We start from the raw sequence: 27,439 nt of genomic DNA, 5'->3' as shown, positions 1-27,439 counted from the left end.
TAACATAGTTCATACTTCTGTGGTTCTCAGGGCTTCTAAAATTTAGGAAAATGATCCGGAAACAGGAAATCCGTTATCATGGCAGCGCCCCAGCAGGTAAGACAGTCAATTCATGGTCAGAAGAAGCATCGTTTGTTGGTGACAAACGAGTCAACTTTCTTCTGCCTGTTGTGCTCCCAGCGGAGAGACATGCTGCAGTACCGCATTAATCCTGTAGAAGGAGCCATATCAGCACAAATACTGATGCTCCCTTCAGGTGCTACTCGAAAAAAAGCATCGGCAATTCAATTATCCTTTACGCCACATAAACACACATTCACATGCTGTTATAATTTCTAACACCATCATACTACTCATAGTTTTGATTGGCTGTGTGGGTCTCTACAATTTACGATTTTAAGCATTTTTCCTCAAATATTCCAAACTTAAATACTTAAGTTTTCCACATAATTGCGTGCTTCCATGACGTAAATTCCTATTTTACAGACAGCATGGCAACAATAGCCAACCTCTGAAACATACAAATATCAGTTATGACAAGAACAAAACCAATATTGATTGTTCAGTGAAATCTTTCTTCAGACTTTTCCAGGCTTCTAGTAAGTATGATGAATCAACCCCACCCCTAATTTGGCTGAAAATCATTCGTTTTGGATGACAGACATTTCTTGATTTTATGGTTGTGAACATGTGTGTGCTTGGTGCTACATATGTGCGTGTATACACTGCTGTTTAGACCCGGATAGTGCGTATGTTACATCCTGCACACCCAAAGAGCTCCACAAAAAGTCCTCCTATACTCAACTATTGTTTTGTTTTTTTAAACTATCAATAATACATTCTGAAGTCGAAAACATAAATTAACTTTGCATACTTTTCACGAGCAGCCAAAGCTTGATTTTTCTGTCTCTGTCTCTTCATACCTCAGAGATAAACGCCTCATACTGATGAATCATTCCGTTAACTCGCCAATCCGCTTAAAGCTCTCATTTTTCCTACAGTTCAGGAAGGCATCTGCTCAAAGCGCAGCTGACGCACGGACACTACTCGCCTGTTGCCTCTTAATCAGCCTGCGAAGAGTCAGATCCCGGTGTGTTCTGTACTGTCTCTGAGATAACGGGCTTTTTCGCTGCTTGTGGATTTTAAAAACTATGCAGCTCACGGAAGTTCAGTCCCACTGAGATGGAGAAAATCTCAGCAGACGATGACTGCGTGGATTCAGGAGCCGAGACTGGAGGGTAAGTGCAGCCAAGATCTCACTGCCAGCTGCCCAGCGTGACCGCTGCCTCTCCAAATCTATTCGAAATATTAATTGCATCAGAATGAGGGGATTGTATTTGAGTGTATCAGGCCTAAATAAATGTCAGCTGAAATACAAGCTGCCGATGAGAGCATGAGGTGATGTAGAAAATGTAATCCTATTTCTTCAGCCGAAAGTTTAATCTCAAATCACCGACACGCCGAGATTGATTTGATATTGAATTATGTTAAATGCATTTGTCGTTTACTCTGTTTCAGCCTTTAGGCGGAGATGTGCCTCCGTCCCTTCTGCGGTATGTCCATGCTCGTTGTTGTGGTAGTGAAAGATCTGTTTGCGTGTGTTTTAGAGAGAAACGTGACCCTCTTTAAGCCCCTAAATTACTTTATCAAAGTGCAAGTGATTCTGTCTCACAGTCAACCACTGCCAAATAACTCCAGAGAGTAGGATAAGTACTGAGAAGTCAGAACGGTAAGAATAAGGTCCGAGCTATCTACATGTAGGCACTGCCGGTCCCCGCTGGGATCATAAACTGGCCAAAGGAGGAGATAGAAGCCGCAGACATCAAGACCAGAAAACTCCTCACCATGCACAGAGGGTTTCACCCTTAGTCCAGCATCCTGAGGCTGTACTTGAAGTGGAAAGAGGGAGGATGAGGACTAGTGAGCACCAGAGCCGCTGTCCAGGATGAAAGGTGAAAAATTCAGGAGTACATTAAGATGATGGCCCCTCAGGACGAGCTGCTCAGTGAACGCCTCAGACAGCTGAAACCCAATGAGAGTGGGGAGGGAGAGGAGCCTATAGGCATGTACAACCACCAGACTGAGCAAGTGGCTGACATCAGAAAGACCTACCAATGGCTGGATTGAAGGACAGCACAGAGGCGCTCATCATGGCAGCACAAGAGCCATAGAGGCCAAGGTGTACCACACCAGATCAGACCCAAGGTGCTGACCGTGTAAGGATGCTCCTGAGACAGTCCAACACACGGTAGCGGCGTGTAAGATGCTAGCCGTAAAAGCGTACATGAAGAGGCCCAACCAAGCGTCGGTGATAGTGTACAGAAAGATCTGTACCCAGTATGGACTACAAGTACGCAAATCCCAATGGGACGTACCACCAACAGTGGTTGAGAACCACAGAGCTGAGGTGGTGTGGGACGTCAGCTTCCAGACTGACAAACAGCTACTGGCCAAACAACCGGACATAGTAGTGGTGGACAAACAGCAGACGAGGGCTGTGGCATGAGAGCCAGTATCGGCATTGGCAGATATTCATCAGCATTGGATCGGAACAGAAAACATCTCTACCAATATTTATATGGGCCCAGTTTTGCGATTCTTTGCTCATCATCAGTGATTACGAGAAATAAAGAAATGTTTCGTAGGCTTGTCCAAATGTTTTTGAAATAAAAACAAACTGAACTTTTTCCAATTCACATTTGTGAATTGTGTTTTTTGTTGGATACAGAATGTGAATATCATATCAACAGATTAATACACTATTGGCCAAAATCAGTTGTAAGATACTGGATAGTGGCGATGCTTTCCAACATCGTGCATCCCCTCGTGACAATACACTGTTAGAGGAGCGGTTTGGGATTTGTTTCTTTTAATTCTGGTTCTTATTGATCATGGACGACTCTTGTGAACTGATAGGATTTAAACAGCCAGACTTGGCGGAAAGATTTCATATGACAAGTGAAAATCAGCACAGAAACAAAAGCACACGAATATCACAAGGAAGTCAACAATCTTGTGAAAAGCACATTGAGATTGTTAAACAAGTGAGATGTAACATGAGAGAAGAGAACACAGCTCATGGTCACGTTGAAAGCGTTCGAGAAGGTCAGAGAAACCTGACATCTGGACGTCAGCGTCGCAGTCGCCATGTGATGTCATCAGCTGTGAACTGTAACTAAACAACATGACACGTGAAAGCACGTGTGTCATGGGAACATTTGAAAACGTACCCTGTGGATGTGAAAGGAAAAGTACGGACATCCCACCAAAGATTCTCTGCTTCCGTCAGGTCCCGTCCTACCTCCTGCCTCCATCATCCACGCTTGTAATTGGCCTCCTAACAACAGACCCTCCCTCAATCAGACTGTAGTTAATCAGAAGTAGAGGCATTCGCTCGGGTGCACTGAATACATTCGCCTCTTGGTTTGCTCCTTGTAACTTTTCATTTAAGCACGGATCTGGAAACCCAAAACTATTAGATGATTGCTTGCGTGATAGAAAATGAATCGGCAACCATTTAAAATAAGTGATCAACATCGATGAACTGCAGTTAAGTTACGCACGTGACTTGAGACTTGTCTTGGACTCATCCTCGAAGCACTCGAGTCCGACTCTCTTCTGCACTCATGAACCATCTTTGTTTGGCACTGACTGTGTGAAGATCTGAATGTTCCCTCCTGTCACTGGTATCCTTACACACAGAGATACTGCAGCAGCAAAACCACAGCAAGCAACAGCAGTACACAACTTGGCATAACTTTTAGTCATGAGGACTTAAGTAAGTATTAACCAAAAAACCTGTTATATGCAATGTTTGACCAAGTCAAAGTTATCAGCTGAGGTTAGTAAACATGCTTATTGTTAGCACAGCTGTATCCGTTGTACATTGGCTTGTTACGAGCTTTGTAGGACTTTAACTTGATGGGATTGGTCTCGCTGCATTTTTTTTTTTTTTTTAAAGATGAGTGTTGTTGGCTTTTAACATTCACGTTACAGTGCTGCCATCTGCTGGCTTGTGTTTAACCAACAGTGGACTTGTTTTCCCCAAATTTGACAATGTTGTGTTTAATGCTTTATAACCCATAAGTGAACCCCACAGAACACTGAGTGATGGCCTAAATTGAACAAGGCCTTTGCACCATTGATCTGTTAAGTAATCCATCGTCTACCTCTTATCCTGTTAAGGGTCGCGGGGGGGGGGGGGTGGAGCCTATCCCAGCAGCCTTTGAGCAAGAGGTGGGGTTCACCCTGAACAGGTCGCCATTGAAGGGCCAACACATAGAGACAGACAATCATTGGCTCTCCCCGCCACACCTACAGTCAATTTAGAGTATTCAATCAGCCTCGTCCCCTCTTGATGTCTTTGGACTGTGGGAGGAAGCTGGAGTACCAGAGAGAACCCACACAGGAACAGGGAGAACATGGAGACTCCACAAAGGAAGATCCCGTGCCCGAGCTCAGGAGCTCAAATGATCCTCCAGCCTCAGCCTCTTGGAAGCTGGTATTGCAGGCGTGCGCCATTGCACCCGGCCTGTTAAGTTATTGTAAAGTGCTTTTTCATTCCACAAAAATTAGGGGCATTGATATTAGACTTTTTGGGGGTAAAATGTGACTTTGAAATTAGATTTTGAAAAATGTTGGATTTTCAGTTGTTCTCAAATTCCTATTTACAAACAGGTCAAACTTTACATTTTCTGATTCACACACTCCGTGCTTTTTTTTTTTCTTTTTTTTTTTACAGAGCAATGGTCCCCTCCTTTGTCAGGAATAATAAATTGTCCCTTTTGTTTGACCCTGTTCAAAAAATCCAGAATATTTGCAAATGGTTATCATTTTAAAAGTCAAATTGCTGGATGAAAGATGTCCCTCCTCAATGTAGAGTTCGATCTCAGCGTTTCACTCCACTGTTCGTTAGTCGATCACGCTCACACTCGGGAGTCCACACACTGTGCCCAAGCATGTTTGTCCCCTCTGGTTGGCTTAACTAGTCTGAACGCATGCCTGGTCCCAGCAACTCTGGGGGAGGTGGCCTGATGTTATCTGCGTGACTGTATGGTTAACAAGTAGCGATCCCGCAGTTTGGAATGCAAACTTGTCCGTTTTTTTGGTGCAGTGTGTGAGACTTGTATGAACAGCAGAGCTCAACATGGGGCTGGATTTACTCTCCTGCTCCATCCCACTCTTGCAAGAGGACTTCCATCCTGCCCCTGGAATGAAACATAAAATTAGATCCATGGGAATCCGGAGGTAATATCAGGCTGAAACTGTACAGTGATGATGTAAGGCTGCGTTACTCATGAATAGGCCTACATTTCTCTTAAATTTAGCTTCCTAGCCATGATTCCTAATCTGCCATCATTTATCCTAAAATTCTACGCACTGGACCTTTTTAGGTGAAGTTTGACTCTCAGCAAATGAAAGTGAAAATAGTTCTTATGTGTCAAACTAAATACAAGTGATGCAACAAATTTTCAGGACTATTGTTTACAACAATTCAACAATAATTCTGAGATATATATATGTATGTATGTATATATATATATATATATATATATATATATATATATATATATATATATATATATATATATATATATATATACACACACACATATATATACATACATATACATATAATTAGAATTTACCCACCAGGTTACATTTGTCTGTCGTGACAAAAAGAAACTTTGAACCCAAAATCAACTTTGATTGATTTTTCCTGACAATTCATGGACGTGGCAAAAGAAGTTGTAAGTGTTGCTGCTAAATGCACTGGGAATAAAGACACAAGACATGGAAAATTAGTGGAATATTAGTGGAATATTAGTGGAATTTCAACACAGGAGCCTCCAGTCTGTATTCTATCTCCGAGCAGCAGCCGGAGCTGGTTTCTGTTAACCTTGACCACTTCCCCACCAATCGGATCTAAATGGTGATGGTGGCAAGCCAAGAAACACTCATAGCCTTGAATGTTTTTGGAATGGCCATAGGTAGAAGGACTTAGTGCTATAGGTTCACTTTATCTCTCCCTTCATCTGTGCTCCTCGTCCTCCTGTTTTCTTTCCATCCCTCCCTAAAGCCCTTCAGAGGCAGTTCAGCGCCCGTCAGGTCATGCTGCAGTCAAACCTTGTATGCATGACCACGCTGCTGTCTGTCTTCGCTTCACTGTGTGTTTATTGTCTTTGGACAGCGATGAAGCCAGGCAGCCAGACTGTGAACGCCAGGCGAGGCTTTAATCACTGCTGGGATAGTCCAACTGTAGAATGAGTTGTAAACCTGAAAAAGATGACAAAATGTGGAAAAAAAGAGATATAATCTGTCCTTTCTCCACATTTTGTCATTTCTCTCCCTAGGGTGAAGGCCTTTAGATTTAGTCTGTGTCCTTTTGCTGGAACGTTCCTGCTGTTTCTAATCGGCTCTGCATATTTGTCTTGTCTTTCACTCACTACGCCAGTATTTTTCCATTCTGCGGTGCCTCATCGTCACTCAATCTTACCTTTCTCTGTTCACCTCGCCTCCTGACCATTCCTCCCTCTCCTCAGCTAATGCCTGTTAGTGAGACTGATAACCTCCTGCTGCAGGAAACACACTTGTCCCTCTGTTTCCTGCTGTCCTGCAGTTCCACAGCTTTTATTAGTTTATAGATGGAGTCACAGGATGGATGTGTGTGTTCTCTGGTTATCATCTGACTACAGAGGGACTAATACTCTCAGGTTGTGTGTTTACTTTAGGACCTGAGGTTTCAGAGGTACTTTTGGGAACTGTATCGTGTCAATTGTTGCATACATTCCAATGCAGAGTCATGCAAGCAGAGACATTCAGTAATGTGGGAATAAATAATGATTGGGGAAAATTAGTGGGATTGTTTGACAGTTTGGAGATTGGCTCTCCTGCCAAGAGTCTGATGAAAAGGTCAATATTATTAAAGTGTTTGTGGTAGTGTGGAGGTGGTTATCCTAGCTTAGCATGTAGAGTAGAATTACTAAAGTGAAAATTGGTTTCTTGGCTTTGTACAAAGCGCAGAATCTTTGACTAACACCTCTGCTTGTTCTGGAAGAACAGTGTGATCCTCCTACTCCCCTTGGCAAAACTCCTCACTGTCAGGTGGAGCCACGATCAGGACAGTTCGGTTGGGTTAACTGGTAATTTACCATTGTGGAGGAAAATGGGAGGAAAGGCAAAAAACGAAATTAATCAGATCATTTGCTTTTTCAATACTAGGTGCCATTTTGAATAACAAAGTATAGTTTCACATTGCATCACATTGCAATGTTTTACCAAATCAGTAGTCAGGGGTTGCCGGTGCAGTGGTCAGCACTGTCGCCTCTCAGGACCAAGGTTCCGGTTCAAGCCCCAGCTCGAGCACGGGGTCTTTCTGTGTGAGTCTCCATGTTCTCCCTGTTCCTGTGTGGGTTCTCTCTGGTACTCCAGCTTCCTCCACAGTCCAAAGACATCAAGAGGGGACGAGGCTGATTGATACTCTAAATTGACTGTAGGCGTGGTGTGAATGGTTGTCTGTCTATATGTGTTGATCCTGCCATGGACTGGTGACCTGTCCAGGATGAGCCCTGCCTCTCACCCAAAGGCAGCTGAGATAGGCTCCACCCCCCCCCCCCCCCCCATGACCCTTAACAAGATAAGCAGTAGAAAATGGATGGATGGATGGAATCAGTAATCATGTTTCCATTGACTTATTTTGAAGTTTTGCATCAGAAAAGGTTGATGAGAAAAAGAGAAAAATTTGAAAAAAGTTAATACGTTTGCTTGAGTTTTTTTTTGGTGTGTCTTTTTCCAAAAAAAGAGTAAATGGGCAAAACAGGAGATGGAAACCCCTAAATTGATAAAGCTCTGACGTTATGATCTGTTACTCATGTGACTGAGCAGCTGTGTCTTTCCGTCATATTCACAGATATTTCCAAACACTGTCTGTGTTGCTTGACAGCATGCAAGAGATCTAACACTCGTTGGTACAGAAGAATTAGAACTTATCCAGCCAAAATTGTCTGTTTACAAACTCCCAAATGCACCAGTAGGTATGATCCAGATATTCTTTATCAGCCATATCTTCAGATATCAACAAACAAGCAAAAAGCCTGCTTCTGGATCTGATACTACCATAAACCTGCCAGAGCGAGTTGTTTCAGCCCGATGCACCAGCTGTGTCATGCTCGGGCGCTACTGTGAAGGTTTGCTAAGACTTTAAGGGTTATAGTTAGTTTTCAGATCCGATCAAAGTATTTGTGGATTACTGAGGCTCATATGGATAAAGATGATGTGGATTTCTTGTCATAAATTTTCATGGTAATGATAATCAAATAAATGTAAAATCATTAAAAGTGAAGTGTTGCTCCTATGAAAAGGAGTGCAATGTCATAAAAGTCTAAAGTAGCAAAGTGCCTTTGAATTGTCTTTGAGCAAGTATAGCAGCAATAGTTGTGTTACAACCTGTACTGGAAATGTGTCAATATTTATGCCCCCTAGAGGAAAACAATAATAAAGGGTGTGTGTGTGTGTGTGTGTGTGTGTGTGTGTGTGTGTGTGTGTGTGTGTGTGTGTGTGTGCGCGCGTGTGTGCGTGCGTTTGTGTGTGTGCGTTTGTGTGTGTGTTTCCATCTTTTTAGTTTATAGCCAGATATTCACTCTGTGAAATAGGAGTGTGCATTCTGCAAATCAATAGATTGTACGTTTGCTCTCCCTCAACATGTTTCTAAACCTTTCTGTCATCCCCTGCAGGTCTGACTACAGTCCGTTGTCCTCAACAAGCAGTAAGTAAAAAATGGCAACATCACACACACACACACACACACACACACACACACACACACACACACACACACACACACACACACTGGGACTTTATCTGGATAATACACTGGTAAAATAAATCCACACAATGATGTTGTCAGCCATGTGTGTCCCTCCAACCATGGTGTCAAATGTACTGGCCCATACTTTGAGCCTTTAGTGTGAATTTCATACATTTTGATTAAAGCTAGTTAGGTGCCACATTACTTGGCCGCTAAAGTCAGCTCTTCCGGTCAGCGCTACATCCATTTAATAGTCAAGTCAGTTTTATTTGTGTAGCGCCAAATCCCAACAAAAGTTATCTCATGACACTTTACAGGTAGAACAGGTCTAGTACCACACTCCTTCAATGAATCTACACCCAACAGTTCTCCATCAGCAGCACGTCCTGCAACAGCGGCGACGAAAACCTTCCTTTTAACAGGCAGGAACGTCGAGCAGATCCAGGCTCAATGGGGACGGCCTTCTGCTTTGACCGGTTGGGGGGAAAGAGAGCAGGAGAGCAGGACAGAGACAAAGACAGATAATGGAGGAAGACAGATATGCAGAAGGAAAGAGAGGGACAGAGATAAAGAGAGAGAGAAAGGGAAGAGACTGATGGACAGACGGGGACGTGAGCAGGTGGGGCTACGGGTGGCAGCTTGAGCCTCTTCAGGTCTGCAGCCTCCTCCAGCAGCAGCACCAGGATCTGGGAAGCGGGGAGCCCGAAGGCTCCGGAGAAGAAGAGGAGTTAGTAATATGTATGAGTAGGATTTATGTATGACAAATATAGGAGGACAGAGAGGGAAGAGAGGAGGAGAGAGAAGCCCAGTGCACCATGGGAGATCCCCCAGCAGCCTAAGCCTATAGCAGCATATCTAAGGGCCAGCCTAAGCAGCCCTAACTATAAGCCTGATCAAGAAGGAAGTCTTTAGTCTGCTCTTAAAGGTAGAGAGGGTGTCTGCATCCCGGACTGAAACTGGGAGACGGTTCCACAGGAGGGGAGCCTGATAGCTGAAGGCTCTGACTCCCATTCTACTTTTAGAAACTCTAGGAACCACCAGTAACCCTGCATCCTGGGAGCGAAGGGTTCTAGCTGGATAATAAGGGACTATGAGCTCTGTCAGGTATGAAGGAGCCTGACTGTTGAGGACTTTGTATGTTAGAAGGAGAATTTTGAATTCTGTTCTGATAATAGTCATGAGTAACGGAATCAGATGCAGGTATCGGCACATAACTTAGATGATTGACTTTGAATGTGAATTCAAAGTGAGTGAATTTGACCCACGTATACTTTCTTACATTGAAATTTAAGATGATTTGAAACTCTGTGCTGAAAGTTCATGCAGTTCTCTGCGAACTCTCTGAGAAATTAGCATAACTTTAAATTTATATTGGAAAGCTAAGAAGGGATTATAGTCATGAATGTCCTCCTGAGGGTGGTGACTCTAGCATTTTTGTGCCATTGTGAATGATGGTCATGAAGCTCTACAGCAATTTTTAAGAGTATTTTTCTCCGCATTTTCACTTGTACTCCTGTGAGATAGAGCACACTAGATATTATGCCATGTGCTAAGTATGCCAAATCTGGAGCAGGAGTCATGTTATTTGTACACCATTGGACATTCACAGTACAATCCTTGTGTGCTTTTTGAAACACAAGTGACTTTCCCGGTTTTCATGTATCAGTTTTTTCCTGTACATATCGTACAGATACATATAGTACAGGGAGACTGAGATTCCCTGTGTCACCTTTTTTCTTGGTAAAACAATACAGACTGTGAATTCAGTCACTCTTGTGTTTGTTCAGTGATATCGATTCAGAGGAAGTCTTCTTCTTTGTGTCAGTTTTACAGTTGAATCAAGAAGTAGATGAGATGTGACTTTTACCTGACAGTCGAGCTAAACGATGTTGCAAAAGAAGAAACTTTGGATTAGGCTAACTGTGGGAGGTGGAGAGAGTACTAAAATATTCCACTCAAATAAGAGTACAGTTGCTTAAGTAGTTTTTTTCTGAAGTACAAGCAAAATTACTAGCTTGTTTAAAATGAACTTAAAGGAAAAATAATAATAATGATGGGAGGGTTGCCTCCCATGTGTTGTGCAAAAAAAAAAAAGACAAAGGGATATAAATCTTACACCACCGGTTCGTATTTCTTTCAGAGGATGGCGGTAGAGGCAATGTTACACAAAAAAACTCAAATACAACAGATCGGCCCGTCGTTTAAGATTCTAAAGAACTGCTCCTGTTGGTTGTTGACAGCGATCACGTCTCTGAACAACACAATTTGCATGAGGAAAGACTAAAGACCCACAAGAATATTGGACATGTCTGATATTGTCGTAATGCCGAGACGGAAAAAGACTGAAAGCCTGAAAACAGCTGGGGTGTGAATTTAGCCAGTCTTCAGTAGACCTAAACACACTGCAGCTACGGTTATGGATTCAGTTGTCAATCAATGGCTGATTGTAATTTGATGTTTGGTTAGCTAATTAATGCCATCTCTGTTTTGATCACCAACCAATATTGCTAGCATGACATTAATCAATACCATTAGTTACCATCAGGAAGTAATTTATTCTTGGCTAATTTGAGCAAAGCCTCTTGCTATGGAAACTACCAATGTTACTACACAGGTTTTAGGTAAATCGACTCTACAAACTTGTGCAGGCTTGATTTTGAGTTGTTCTAAGCTGCTTGGTTGGTTTCTCTGGGCAAACACAGATGATAAAGCTGTTGCCCTTTTTTGCATTTGAAGGCAAAGTAGCCCCCGAAGTGCAGCCAAGGGTTCGCTCTATTTCGAGCTGGACTTCAGTGGTCCATCTTCAGCTGGGTCTGCACCAGTGTCCCTCTAATCTGTCTCGTCATTTAGCACCAGTTTGTTCTCCTACCCATCCTTCACTGTTGTTGTTTCCAGGGCTGTGACTATTTTTTTAGGCCTACATTTGTTTGGTTTTTTTCCCCCTCAGTAATGGATGGGATTTAAAATATAGCAAGAAGCAATACTGAAAATAAAACCGTCTTAAATAAAAGTAAAATGCCAGATTTTTAAAAACTCCTTTAAGAATTAGCAGTAAGAAGTATGTACTTTTAAGTACACACATACACTTACATTAATATTTTCAATTACAATTCAGACTACACTGTAAATAATTAATAAATAAATTGCATTAAATGTTTTTAGACCTCATTAATCTATTTTTGGAACTTATTGGTTACAGTACTAATAGTAAAGTGATGATTGCTGCTCTGGCTCATTGGAGAACGTTTCTGATGTATCTATATGACAAAAGGTGTATTTAGATATTGTTTTATTTCTTCATTGTGTGCCCATGTCATATTCTGTGTCCTTGCTTCCTCTTGCCCTCATTGCCATGTATATTAAGGTACATACATCCAATCGTGGCCAAAGATGGGAAAGGAAACCAGGCTTATGAATGTGTGCACTGTTTAATGAAGAGTGAGAGTTATAAAAGAGGTCCATGCATACGTATGACTCTACTCTCTTAGTCTCTTAATCTGACAGAAACTCCATGCTGTTGTGCTGCTTAGGTGGTTCCGTCAGGACAATAACAGAACCAACTCAGTCTTTGTTGATGGGATTGAGAATGTAACACCATTTTTTTGTGAAGGTGCATCTGTACTGTTTTCTGTTTGACAGACAGAACAACAGATAAATTATATTTTTTCTGTAAGTGACATGAACGTTGCCTGTCACAATGAGATCTGTTCAGATCTTCATTACAGAGGGGCTGACTCAAGAGTAATTGAAGTCTAGCTGATTCAGACCTTCTTATAAACTACCTCTACGTTCTGTATATCTTCACGAAGGCTGGGCAATAAATTCCATCATCAAGATTAATCAGGGTTTGCAATATAACGTTTTGTACGATGCAGTGTCTCTGTGCGCACATAGTTTTGAGAGATGCATGTTCACAGGCCATGACCTCTCTCCAGTGTGACTGCCAGGTCTCCAAACCATTCACAATGGAAAGATTATGTCCAATATTAGCCCATTAATCTGGCCTACAGGAAGCAGCATTATCCCACCAGCATCACACCCGCTGCTCAGGAAGCATAGGACCACACTGACACATGCACAGCGAGCCATCCGTGGTTTGGGATTTCCTCCTGTGTTTCCTTTGTCTTTGCTGTATCAGATGACCTTCTGCCAACTATTGTCTCTGTCATTACTGGAGGTCGGGCTGGGACTGATGAACCCACAAGGATTTTCAGACCGAAAATCAAAACAAAGCCAAACACAACACAACAGAAATAACCTGAACAAGCTAACAGTTCAGGTATTTGAACCCCTAACTGAGCTTGCGCGTGATGAGAGCGTGACATAACTTTTACCACATGTCCTCTCATCTCCTTTTCTCCATTTTGTAGGCAGGTGTCTATGCATTTGTATTATAGGTCAACAATTTACTGAGCTTTGTTTGGATGGACAAAGAATACTGAAATCTTCTGGGAACACTATTTCTTCTTCTTCAACATCCGTAAAATTATTTTGTCACAGTCATACTGCCAATCTGTCACTAAAGAAAATTATATGAGGCTGATTGAAAGATACATACGGAACATATGACACCGATTGCATCCAAGGGCCTTTGCAAACGTTTGACAGTTCTCATAAAGGTGTGAATCGAAGTTCACATGCCCATTACATTGTATCTGTTAAGTGTTGGTTTAACATCGATTGTGCGAATGCCCCAAACAACTTAGCATGGCATGCTTGCAACCTGTTGTCATCATCTACAGGGAACTTGACCGATACTGATTTGGGTCAGACTGGGTCTTGCTTCCTGTTTAGTCCAGACCTTGGTCCTACCAGCCCTATTACACCTACCTTATTTGGTCGAGACTTTTGGATTAGTTTGATCCAAAAAATGATTGCAGGTGTAAAACCTCCCTCAAACCATGATTTGGACCAAACAGAAAAGATCTGGTCCAAGATGGTTTCAATTTGGATCAAACTGAACCATAGTTTAGTATTTTGGACCATTTACACAATGTCTAGTGGTTTTGTTTATTTTATTTTATTTTATTTAGAAGAAGAAGAAGAAGGTAAGTTAAGGGCAGAAGCTTCCTTCTTCAACTGTTATTAACATTTCCATGTTTCCCACATTCTGCATTGTAAACTGTTTTCTTGTCTGTACCAACATCTACTGCACGTCTGTCCGTCCTGGTGAGGGATCCTCCTCCTCACCCTGAGGTTTCTCAGATTTTTCCCTGTTAAAAGGGTTTCTATGGAGTTTTTCCTCAGTCGATGTGAGGGTCTGAGGACAGAGGATGTTGTTATGATGCCATGTGAAGCCCTTTGAGACAAACTGTTTGTGAAAACGGGCTCTACAAATAAAATTGCCTTGCCTTGCCTTGCCAAAGTAGCTGTAGGGGCCTTGCAGTATTGTCTGTCGTCTTCACCTCCTTTCCTGCCTGGGACCGACAGTTTGAACTAACCTTGACTTTTGCACATGAATCTGGTAATAATATCATATTAATATTATGATGGAAACTTGATTAATATCTAAATAGATATTCCGTGCTACCTACCCTCCATGTGGTAGTTGCCTGCAAAACTGACAACACATAGATATGACATAGCCAATCCACAAACGAATCAATGCCAAGCATGTCAGTACAGCCTCTGTAGATGATGATGATGATCACAGGATGTTAGTATGTCATGTTCCTTTTTTTGTGCACATGCATAATTACAAATTTGAACCAAAACTCACCAGAACAAGGGGTACAGTGTGACCAGCATGTGAGCTTTGGTGCTGACTGTCAGGTGTGACTTCTGCCGTGGCGACGCAAATGGCACGTACTATCCCCCCCTCCCCCGTGTGTTCCTGACCCCCTGCCTCTGCCCTCTCCACCTCCCTTGGGGTGGCAGCGCCTGTTGGCTGCAGCCTGCCCCGCCCATGCTTGGTGGCGCAGCTCCGCCTCACTCTCACTGCCTTCATTGGGTCAACAGACTGGTCAAGTTTGGCGTACATACACAACAAATGTATATGTGCCGTTGTTAAATTCTGAAATGTACCATTATTACTTTCAATCTGTAATAATTGTGACCGCTTGTGACAGATGGATCAGGCTTTGAGTTGTGTAATTGCATTTCGCCTTGGGCTCGATCCCTTGGTGACAATAAAACACATCTTGACATCTTGACATCTTGAAAAGGCCCTCAGAGAATTGAATCGTGCATTGTAGGTCTTGAAAACACTTAAATACAAGGTCAGGTTCAAGGCTGATTGTGTTAGCAGACAAACGTGAGAGAAGAGGAGAGATACATTGTTTCTTTCCATCATCAGCCATGACTGCATGATCCATACTACTGGCCCCGTCTGAAAACTAAAGGCCATTATGTCTGGGTCCATGCCATTGTCTGGAGAAAGACTGAAAACCAAGCTAAAATAGATGAAACTGATGGGAAAAGCAATTGACTGAGCAGCAGGGGTGATGAAGCGAGGTTCACCATCAGGAGCTGTGTCTGAATGACTACTGCTTCCAGCACATCTTCACTGAGATTTAATGAAGACAACATAAGAGCATGGAGGACTTCTGAAATAAGAAATCACAGCACTTATGTTCCTCAGACACATAGAAAGCCACAGTGCATTCATCAAACTGAGCTAAGCACTGACGATCCAAACAGAAAGGACACAACAGATACACACACACACACACACACTCACACACACACACACGGTGCTGTGCTGACAGATTCTCCAACGATGTGAAAGAATATAGAATAGTAATTTGTCTCAAGGCTGTGTGTGGCTGCCTGTCTTTGTCCTCTGTGTGTGTGTGTGTGTGTGTGTGTGTGTGTGTGTGTGTGTGTGTGTGTGTGCTGGTGCATGTTTGTGTTTGTTCACTGATGCGTCCATTTGCAGAGGTGCATGCAGCAGCAGCAGCAGCACTCTCCCTGATCTCCTGCCTCCACACCTCTATTTAGGTTTAGCTAGAGAGCAGTGCTCATGTTTATACAGGTGGTCTTCTCCCCTGACCTTTGACCTCTGCTATAACCACTATGTGCTCTGTAGAGACAACCAGGAAACTTGATTAATATCCTGCTAATATGTGCTTGTTAAATTCTGGGTTAAATATTTAAGTGTGTGATCCCAACAGATTGAATATCCTATTAAAACTGTTCTGTACTTATGTGAAACTTGTTTGTATGAAAAGAAAACTCATGCCATTGTGTCCACAAAAGGAGAAAATCAGGGTTTTACTCTTTTTTTTCTCACACAACCACTGGGCAATTGTAACATTTAACATGTAGCTTTTGAAAAATTATCTGTGAGGACACAATAGAAGGTGAAGAGCTTGTGATTCGTGGACTGTCTCACCACAAACACTTAATCACATAGCCTCACTTTCTATTGGTCACAGGAGACATGTGTCTCTTCAGCCTGAGTGACCTCTGACCCTGCCCTCAATGTTTTGTTGTGTTTGCGTGTACATGTATGTAAGACAGAGTGGCTAGGCTGTCAGAGTAATGAATGATTCAGGCCAGATGGGGTGGGGGAAGTTTTAAACTGTGCAGAGGTCAGACTGTAACAAGACAATGAGGCTGGGAAGAGACACACATACATCTACAATGGAAGAGACGTGAACAGACTTGTGAAAAAGACACATATGATCGGACAAATGGCAAGAACAAAAATTAGAGTCGGGGATGATCATATTCATCTTTTGTATGCAAATGGGCTTTTTGAGTAGAATAAAGAAGAATTCACACATCACAACGCTGAAGTAGGAATTAACATGTTTATTTGGTAAGTTATCAGAGATTTGACGCGTGACTTGAAGTCGACTTGGATATTTATGCTGATATTTTATGCTATGCTGCTTTCATCACTTCTGCCCTGTAATTGCTGTCCTCGCTGCCATCTTGCTATCTGAGCCTCTCGTGGACCTGTCCCGACCTGACTTGACCTTACACCAGTCCACGTAGGAGATTTTCTACAGATTACTTCCTTGAAGAAGGAACTAATACCTGAACCCTTGAATTGCAAATGTAACGCATTGCATTTTTGTTACATCAAAAAGTAATCCTAGAACTCACGTAAGTAGTTGAAGGCAGGTCGGAGCGTTCACTATCTCTTTGCTCATGAGCACAGACTTGTTGTCTGACACACACACACACACACACACACACACACACACACACACACACACACACACACTTGGGAAGATTAAGCACTTGTCAGTGTTAGAAGGACAATGCTGCTGAGCATCCTTTTACACTCCAAACCGCCTGTAATGACGTCAGCCAAGGCACATTCAGGCATAGGCAGTTTGAATGAAGGACCACCAGTAACGGCCACACATACACATACACACACACACACGCATACACATACACACACACACACACATACTGCTCTTTCCCTAGTTGCATGTGGCGTATGAGATTCAGGCTCTGCAGTAATGCGGTGGGAATTAAGTGTTACCAAATGTGCATCCTCCCACGATCGCAGCTAAGTATGCTGCGGTTGGCAGTTCGTTAATGATTTAAATGAGGCAGTGCTCTATGTCAGCCTTGTTGTGGCTCCTTCATAAATTATGAGTTTTGTGAATTTGAGTTTTAATGAAAGAATGACTGTGGCGGGTTCATGGATTCACAAGTGTTGCTGCTTTTCTTCTGTGTCTGCCACCAGTGTTTTTGTTCTGTGTCTATTTGTCAATTATGGTTCAGGTCTCTCTTTAAGAAATAAATATGACAATTAAATTGAGTTGTTTTTTTTTTTTTTTAAGTTCCATTTTGGAGTAGATCCAAAATGTTGCATCCTCAGAGGTTTGGAGATGTAAGGCTGACACTGACATTTAATTTTACATCTGACACCCCCAATTTGAGGAAACTTAAAGTATTTTCTATTGTCTGTGGTGATGCTCTGCAGGGCTCCAACTTCTTACTGTCCAAAAGAGCATGTATAAATACACTGAATGTCACAGGACAGAAGTGGCCATTTTCAGAGTGATTTGCTGACATTAGGGCTGTCAATGCTAGCCAACTGCTACCCTGGACAGGCCTCTGGCATGACATCCAGCCCCTGTCGTGACTGAAATGACAAACCACTGCACAATGCCAATTTGAAATACTTCATGTTAAATTGCCATAATGCCTCTTGAATACTTTTCTATGTTTAATAAGATGTTGAATCATGTTGTGTCACTTAAATTCCCAAACATAGCGCACAGTTTGACTTGAAAATGCTGCAGTCTCATCAGAAGATGTGGAAAGCTAGCCACAGCAGATTATACTGACAGTGAATTCCATTAAAAACAACAAAATTACATGACTTAAAACTTCAAGGATTTTACTAAATCTGTGCTGTATCCAGCCAGTACGTCCACACAGTCAGCCAGGACTTGTTTGGAGGTTGAAGTAGAGCCAGGATGAAGGAAATTGCACAAAGTACAACAGTATGCTTTACCAGCTCACTATAAGCTTGATTCAAAAGGTAGCTGAAGAAACTAACATGATGTGTACTAAATACATGCCGTAAATACAGTTATTTATGTAATTAATGTTAATGAACTTGAAACATTTCCATCATGCCAGAGGCTCCTCTGGGGCTGCAGTATGATGCTACTTGGGCCCACCTAGGAAGGCACTCAGTCAGCAAGGTGAGTTAGCATGACACAGGGCCTACGGTATACTGCACAACATCTGCAAATCGTCTCAAAATATACTGCCAGCTCTGATCTCGCCTAAACGTGAGATGTACTGAAATTCATTTTGGCCATATGGAACTTTAAACTTTAGCTCTCAAAGTGAGCTACGTGTGGCCACACACACTGTGGCGATCAGCTTACCTTCCATGTTTCAATCCAGACAGTGTTTAATGGTGGATGGCAACTTTCAGGTGCATTACTTCTACCAACTATGCTGGTGTTTGGATGCCATGAGAATACTGAATGCTAACCAGAGTTATCAAGTAACAAGCTCTGTCGTATCAATTTAGTAATCTTAGTACTGTACAGGGCTTCCTGACATAAACGGCGCTTTCATGTGTTGAATGTAAATGTAATTACGGTAAAATGACCCGTAGCTGAACCCCTGTAAAGGTCAAGTGTGGTACTGCGTGTAGCATATTCTCCTCCCAGTGAGTGAGTGAAACAGAGAGTGGTCTTAAATCACGGTCTTCTAGCTCTGTCCCACTCATTGGGCACTGTGGCACAACTGGAACTTACACAGCACACTGTGTGTTTATGTTTGAGTGAAATTGGGTCACAGCATAATCACCTTCTCAGCTTTATGTCCCTCCAGACCTCACTCCAGGTCTGCAGGGACAGAGAAGGTCACATGACATGCATGGACTTGGACTGCTGACTCGCTTTGGTTTCCTTGCTAAGCCTCTCCTTCTAATCTTTCCCAACTACAGTCTGATCTAATCTATCTAATTCTTAAGTGTGAAACAAGCAGCAGTTTGAAGCCAGAAAATAGTGGCTCCACATTGGGGTCTGATTGCTTTTATCTTCTGTGAGACTTTATGGTTGGCTGCGTTCACATACAAAGCCCATTGTATACTTCGGCCTGGCGACCAAAGTCCCAGTTCAGCTTATGTTGCCCCTAAAGAATCAAGTAAAAAAACTGGAAGCCACTTCCTTTTGTGACTTCTACACATCACAGTAAACAAACTTGTTCACTTTCATTTTGTCAACATAGAGTTTAATTATGGGCAGAAATGAAAAGTTACAGTTTTGCTCTTGGCAGTAAATCAGAGGCAGCTGGGAGTTTTCCATTTCAGCTCTCATTTCAGAAGAGACCAAGCTGTCAGTTAACTCTTCAATTTCTTGATGTTCAAAGTTGGTGATTTTTATATCCTCCTATTGTCAGCAAACGTCACGAGGACCTCCAGCAACAGTGTGTTAGTCCATCAGTGGCTACGATCCCAGCTCCTCACGCTGATACTGAAGTCAAATATTTACTTTTGTAAAAATAAATCTGTAAAACTGGTTTACTGAGGGGAAGTGTAAATGTGTATGTTTATGGTAATGACATGTCCCCAATGTGTGTCCATTATGAATGTCACTCATCAAATGGGATTTCAATAGTTTACAGCTTGCAGGGGAAGAGGACCATAAAGTACAGACAATACTTTATGAATGCAATCAATTCATTGTTGTTTTTGGTTGTTTTTATGGTATGAAAAAATATCTCCAAATTCACCCATGTGTTATGCAACATGTTGAAAAAGAGCAAATTCACACAGGAAAGCTACAAAAGGAACTGCATCACACACTGAGTTAGAATAAAATAATTGTGTGTCTCGAAAAGGCAAAGGAAAAAATGATTTATTCAACTTGCACAGCTCTATGTATTTGATGACAATTAACATTTTAATTTATCTGGCACCAGTCTGCATTATGTAAGAGTGTTGGATGTTTCTCCTTACATTTAACCAGAAGACAAAAGGGGCCCCCATCTTGAATTTCCTCCCTCAGTTGTTTTGACTTAAACTAAGAGCCAGACTATAGCAGAAGCAGTGACTGCACGCACACACACACACATATGCACACACACACACACACACAAACGCACACACATGAACACACTCACTGCTAATCACTCTCATATGTGCAGGGGCCACTGGAAGGCATTTTGTCATACGTCACATCATCATCTGTGTTCATGTGCTGCCAGCTAATATTCTAACACAGAAAGACAGTAAAAGTCTGCTAGAGTTACAGAAGGGTGGTGTGTAAATGTGTGCACTGATTTAGTGTGTTTCAAGAGTGGTTTAGCACATGCCCAGTGTGTATGTGGTCAATCCACTCAGTCAGAACATCAGCTTCAGTTTGAAGGCTCGAGTGGATTAAAAGCTTAGAGACACACTCCTCCAGAGTTTTATACACACGCATCCTGCAGTCCCTTAACAGCATTCGGGGTGACTCAATGTCTCACTCTTCTTTGCAGGTCCACTCTGTTAGGAAAGCTTCAATAGCTCCATCACATTGACTTGTGTGTTTGTTTAGCCATCTGGGCTTGAGGGATGGGATTGTCTGTTGGTCTGTCATCTACCACCTCTGTTTATGGTTTGCTATGAAATACTGCAGACATTTTGTACCTCCCAGAAGACAAATCCTGGTGAAGTTTGTGTGAAATTCTCGACAACCGTTGGATGGATTGTTATGAAAATCGGGAGTGACGTTCAGGCCCCGCTGATGAATTGTAATTGTCACGATTCCTGTCAGTTTTCATCCAGTATCACGATCCCCTCACATTGTCAGTTTTTAAGTGCTCCGGTTTTAACGCCCAACTTACATCAAAAAGTTTGTTTTTAGTGTTAATTAGTAATATTTGCATGTATTTGCTTTCGCAACAGTGTTAGCTTGCCGACACTAGCGTTTTGCATACAGTAAGTACAGTGTCCCAGAGTCGTGGTTGTTGATATAGACAGTGTTGTTTACACTTATTGACTGCTACCGAGTGCAGTATTTGTTAGAGATGTATCTACAGACTATGTTTCTGCATTTGTAGCCTCTCATTTACTACTAAGACGTCGGCTAATGAGATGCATAGATCGTCTAGGTTTATGACAGAAACTGTGAATGCACCAGCACGTATACATGCACATTCTTTTTTTTAGTTTTAGATTTGTAAAGGGATGAGTATGCAGGCATAGATGTTTTATAAATCTCAATCATAATGCAGTTTCTGGTAATTTATTCCTTAGATTCGTCAAGGACAGCAAAGGGAATACTGGAGCCAATGTATATCATTTTGGGTGATACACACTGGTATCAGGGTAAATCCTGTCAGATATGTGCTGATACATCCATCCATTTTCTTCGGCTTATTCCTATTAAGGGTTGCAGGGGGGCTGGAGCCTATCCCAGCGGCTACGTGCGAGAGGCAGGGTTCATCACAGGGCAAACACATATAGACAGACAACCATTCACACTCATACCTATGGTCAGTTTAGAGTATCCAGTTACCCCTAGTCCCAATTGCATGTCTTTGGACTGTGGGAGGAAGCTGGAAGACACAGGGAGGCACAGGCACAGGGAGAACATCCACACAGAAAGATCCCGTGCCCAAGCCGGGACTCGAACCTGAAACCTTCTTGCTGTGAAGCGACAGTGCTGACCACTGCACCACCGTGCAGCCCATGTGCTGATACAGTTTTCTTTTTTTCACAGAATATACAGTAATTAGAAAATCTCTCTGGAGTTAATTAACAAGTACTAAATTCTTAGTGAAGTTTATCCTAACAATGTACAGATGGCTTATTGGACACTAAGGGTTTGCCAAAACTATAAAATATTCTTCCTCCATTACATATCTGCCATAAATTTCTGTTAACTACATTTTTGCAAAACAATATTGGAAGTAAATAAGTAAGTTAATTGCATTCATATAGCACCTTTTTCAGATACAAAATCTGACAAAGAAGTGCTTTCCAGCAATCAATAAAAACACAAAATAAGAGAGCAAAATGAACACAATAACAATTTAACTCCTGGCGCTGGTCTGGCAGACAACAGCAGAGACAGTCAATGTTGAGGCAGAGTGCCAATTAACATGGAGCAGCTGTTTAGACCCTGTCTGAACTAAAAGCCTGTCTAAATAAAAACATTTCAAGCTACTTCATAAGCAGGATTCTAAGGCCCTCAAAGGTAAATGGCAAGCATTCCAGAGTTTAAGTGCAACTGCCTGAAAGGCATGCTCACCTCTACTTTTAAAATGGGTGTGAGGGGCAGACAGTAGATTTTATCATGATACCTAAGAGGTTGATTTGCTATATATGGAAGGCGAGGGTCTGCAAATACTGTCTGATATATCAGTTGTAGAGTTCCTCTACTTCACAATAGCAGTATAAGCCCCAGGTGCAACAGTCCGGTGTCAGTCACATGTAGAAAATCAGCCATTCAGAGTGTTTAACTGAACCAAGTTTGGAGAAATGGACAGAAGGACAACTATTTATGTTTGGTGGTCTCAGCAGCGCTATCACCGACAAAATGAAATATGTGAAATGGCAAAAGTGATAGAAGTCAGTAATGTAGTTAGTGTGAGCTCCAAAGCCTGGAATAAGTAAAAAGGAGTGATGTGATTTGAAGGGTGTAACCACAGGCGGGGGAGAAGGGACACCAGCTCGCATCAATATTTTCACTTGGCTCCCTTTCTTGCATCAGTTCTCCAACATCCCCACAGCTGCCATTGCTGTCTTCGCACACAGCTCTGCCAATGTATAGCACTCATGATGAATATTTATTGATCACACATGTGCCTCTATGTCAGTACACAGTCACATCTGTATTATGTGTGTGCAGCAGATTTTCACTCACAATAACTGAACAAGATAATACTCTACATGGACTTTTCAATACCTATTTCTGTGGAGAAGACAGGCTGTGTCATGGCTTGGAGGTTAGAGTGGCCGCCTCGAAAGCAAAGGGTCACTGGTTTGACCCTCGCTCCCCTTACAGACCCCTTCTAAAGCTGGGGATTCAACTCCTATTGTCCAAGCAGATTATGAAAAGACTGGGAGTAAGGTTAACTGGCTGGCACAGTAAAACCCAGTACCACTAACTTCTTCTTTGACTGTCATTAAGCTCTACATGTAAAAAGTTAAGTCTCATGAACACACGGCCCACATCAAGTTCACTTGGAAAAAAATTACATTTATTGAATTGCTTTATTTTTATGTCTCCATGCCGGCCAGGGGCAAAATGAGTTTTGGCTGGTCCCATTCTCATTTTGATGATTGGGAATACCTTAAAGGAATTTCTTCAAACACCAAAACTGGGCGAAAGATGAACTGGAAATATTTTAGTCCTCACTTTCCCATCTCTTCTGTGTGGAGTCTCCATGTTCTCCCTGTGCCTGCGTGGGTTCTCTCTGGTACTCCAGCTTCCTCCCACAGTCCAAAAACATGCACATGGGGACTAGGCTGATTGATACTCTAAATTGACTGTAGGTGTGGCTGTGAGTGTGAATGGTTGTCTGTCTCTATGTGTTGGCCCTGAGATGGATTGATGACCTGTCCAGGGTGGCCCCCGCCTCTGGGATAGGCTCCAGCCCCCCTGGCAACCCTTAACAGGATAAGCAGAAGAAATGGATGGACTTACCCATCTCATGTCTTTCATAACTGTCCCACTCTTATTAACGATAGCGCTACCTCAGGAACACCTTCCGTACATGCACTTGCAGTATGAGAACACGTGGTAAACAAAGGACCTGCTGAAAATTAAAGCTTTTGTGACTCCTGCCCTGAGTTACTATACAGATGACACACACACTAACAACATTCTGCAGTGTTTTATTTCATGTGGTTATGTATTGATTGACAGAATCAAACAGCAAACAAAATATGAAAAAAATACATGGCCTTGGAGTCTCATAACAACTACATTTTCAGGTTTGAGTGTTTTTAGAAATCAGCTAGCATCCCAGTCATTCACATGTTTCAGATCTGCATGGATTGACGTGGTATTCCCAGAACTTTATAGTTAGATGAGCAGACATGAGATGAGGGAGGAGTAGCAGGAGAGCTAAGCGAGGTAAAGAAATGTAATGTATGAGAACAAGTACCATATGTCTTAATGGAGGCGTGGGGAATTAGATGAGGATTTTCTTCACCTCACTTAATCCTAAACTCCACATGTGGAGTCCTTGCCAAGAGCTCAAGCTGTCTGCTTGATAGTGCAACGTGCTTTAAAGTAAACATGCTTTAAGATCCCGATCATCCCAGTGTTTGGTGTCTTGATGCCAGCTACATGTCTGGGAGACAGACATTGATTCTAATGGAATCAGGCAGCCCTTAATGAGTGTGTGTGGTGCGGCAGGAGGTCTCATGTCATGTCATGTCCAGATTAAACCTGCAGAGGATCCTTTTTGATCCTGCTGTCTTGATCTTTCCAGACAATCCAAGTCATGTACACTTGAGGACACCTGAGTGTTGGAGCATGGTGGCATATTCATTTAACTCCAACGATAAGTCACCAAGGTACTTTTATAGGTAGTTAATAACAGTACCTCAAGTAAAAGTAGAAAGTATACATACCGGGATTAAACAGTACTCTGTAAAAGTCTTGTTTCAAAATGCTGCTGAAATAAAAGCAGATAAGTATTTGATTTTGAGTTAAGAACTGAAATTAAATTAAATCTACATTGTGCTAGCGTACTCCAGAGCTTGGGGGAGTTCAGTCTTTGAACCACTGATCCCTTAATGCTGTGTTAAAGTGGTGCGTTCCATTTGTGATGCTCTGAGTGTGTCCTCCTGAAGTTGGAAGACTGCAAATTTGAAAATATATTTCCTCACTGAATTTTCACAGGTTTTAAAAAACACAGTGAGCAAACGAAATCAAAGCTCCCACTCAATACTCGGGAAATTACCTGTTTTGTTGGGGATATGACAATAAAACTTTTGCATCTGAATCCAACCCTAACCCTGAATCTTGAATTACAAGTTGGTATTGCTACAAAAATGTGACAACAGCATATATCTTGCAGCTGGAAATGGATCGCATTACTCGTTAAATCTCTGCAATTTACTTCTCACAATTGTGTAGCTTTTTGTTCTAGGACATGTAGAGAAATGTCTCGACGCATCACCAAAATGATGACTTATGTTGGATGGATTCAGACTTCAACAGGGACAAAAGAAAAGAACCTTTTCATTACTCTCCCATGTTACCACAGGTTATCTGTCCCATTCTTGTAAACACAATGGCTGTGTGTCATTAGCCCTTACACATGCCCCCCCATTCACGTTCCTCTGGGGGAAATCCCCACCAGCATGACAAGTGTTGCTCCATTTCTCTGGAAACCCAGATGGACTTGGTGAGATCAACCCTTGGAAGGCTCAGGGAGTGAGACAATACGGTCACTCTGAGGTGATTCATGGGAAACTTTTGACATGTTTGGGGATGATTTAAGGATTTAGTTTTAAGGGTTAAATGGAGGTTCTATGTGAAGGTGTGGAATGACTTAGAAGGTCGTGAAGGCACTCTCTGACCTCCCAGTTCTGACCTGGCATATTTTAAAAAGTATGGAGGGTCCTTCAATTGCTCCATGATGGCACCAGAATCGGGGACAAGTGCAACTCTGACATCCGTTTCACGGCCTTTCATATTTAGCATAAATGGCCACTTGGACTCAAAAAGTGAATCGGTTGGGGTTTTGTTGCTGAAAGGTTACTTTAACCTCACCAAACACATTTTTTGACATAGCTCAAGAATTCAGATACTGGTCTGATAGGATAAAATGATGAAGTACTGAAACTTTATATCAAGAAAAGGTCGACATTACTTTGACATCATATTGTGATTGTAACGCTTTTCTGGCCCTTATTCAGGGACATAACTCAGGAACAGAAGAGGTACACTTGATATGTTTTATTAAATTCCTTCAAAGTCTTTGCTACATGAGGGATTCAAGGAAAGACCTGAATGAGTGCAGAGGAGAGGGGCTAACCTACATTTGATGAGCATGAAAATGATATGAATCATATGTTAAAGTCTTCAGAGTTGCCAAATCTCAACTCAGTTTAACACCTATGGAAGGTTTTGGACTGACATATGAGAGAGTGTTCTCAATGCTGTCATCAAAACACCAGATGAGGGGACATCTTCTGGAACAATTATGTTCATTCATCCGGTTGTGTTCCAGTGATGTGCAGAAGAATAAATAGACCTTTAAAAAAAAATCTACAAATTATGTTCCTGTTCAAAAGTTACCTTTATTCCAGTTTTTTTCATTGTAAGTTGATCTTAACATTTATAAAATGTCACCTCTTTGCTCTGTCCTTTAGCAAATGCCACTTGGGCTCGTGAGACAGAACCTGTTCCTGTATGGCGTCTCTGTTACATGGAGCGATTCTGGCAGCACCCAAACATTTTCTTGTGCCAGGGACAAGAAGACATTGTGTCCTTTCCCAAACTGCACTCAGCCTCAAAGCACTAACAAAATGGGACAAGTCCCATGAGAAGTTAGATAATAACTGTAGGAAAAGTGCAAAAACAAGAAGATAAGAGAATGCAGTGAGAGTTTAACATGCAAGAATTAGAACTTTGGTGTAAAATGACCTCTTTAGTTGTCAGTGGTAGTATTGCAGTACCTGTGTCGGGGGTAAGCTTTTTCCAAGTCAGGGGTTCATCAGGAGGCTGTACCTGGATGTATTGCAGCTGCAACCAGTAACATTCCTCCATTTTTTGCTAATAACCTCCAAATGCCACTAATGAGCCTCCACTGATGACCCACATGAGTCTTTTTTTGGGAGGGGGGAGGGGTAGCCACCAATCTGGAAGGCTATGATGATATGAATTGATGAGATGGAGGACAGGAGGGGGGAGCAGAGGGATGGAGAAAACCACAAAATAGGAAAGGAAAACAAGAGAGAAAAGTTTCCCAGTACTCCCAGGAATCATTTTCATATTCGATGTGGAACAGCACATAATTTCTATTTCGAGGCAACGTTCAGTGTCATCAGGATGGAACGCGGCCTTTATTTAGTGGGCACATTTATGGGACACTGGTGTGTAGCACATCATTTGTGGAGCTGGAATTTATGTTCTTACAAAAACCTGCATTATATACAGCTGTATAAGGTGGCCTCTCAATCATAAGGGATCATCAATGAGGTAAAAAGTTTTACTTCATGGCCAGAAAATATTTTGTTTCTCTCTATGCCTGAAA

At 42.1% G+C, this 27,439-nt stretch overlaps 1 protein-coding gene across 6 annotated transcripts in view; it reads left to right on the top strand.

The window, feature by feature from the left end:
• The first annotated feature begins 1,039 nt into the window (after window positions 1–1,039).
• The window catches only part of fam124a (family with sequence similarity 124 member A), a 43,724-nt gene continuing 17,324 nt past the window's right edge, over window positions 1,040–27,439 (top strand). For 2 of the 6 annotated variants that reach the window (XM_086219346.1, XM_086219347.1), the window contains exons 1-3: window positions 1,107–1,238; window positions 3,703–3,778; window positions 8,733–8,764. Coding sequence is in view for 2 of the 6 variants with exons in the window: in XM_086219343.1 (XP_086075469.1) it covers window positions 1,183–1,238; window positions 8,733–8,764 (88 nt within the window). In the remaining 4 variants the exon portion in view is untranslated. Of the gene's footprint in view, window positions 1,239–1,518; window positions 1,554–3,702; window positions 3,779–8,732; window positions 8,765–27,439 lie in introns of all 6 variants that reach the window. The other 4 variants (XM_086219345.1, XM_086219344.1, XM_086219343.1 and 1 more) reach the window with 2 other exon arrangements.

This window comes from Aulostomus chinensis, chromosome 12, assembly GCF_037954235.1.
Source record: "Aulostomus chinensis isolate RoL2024-O1b breed Wild chromosome 12, RoL_Achi_v1.0, whole genome shotgun sequence".
Lineage (NCBI taxonomy): Eukaryota > Metazoa > Chordata > Actinopteri > Syngnathiformes > Aulostomidae > Aulostomus > Aulostomus chinensis.
The sequence above is the reverse complement of the archived record's forward strand: the minus strand, read 5'-3'. Positions and strand labels throughout refer to the sequence as shown.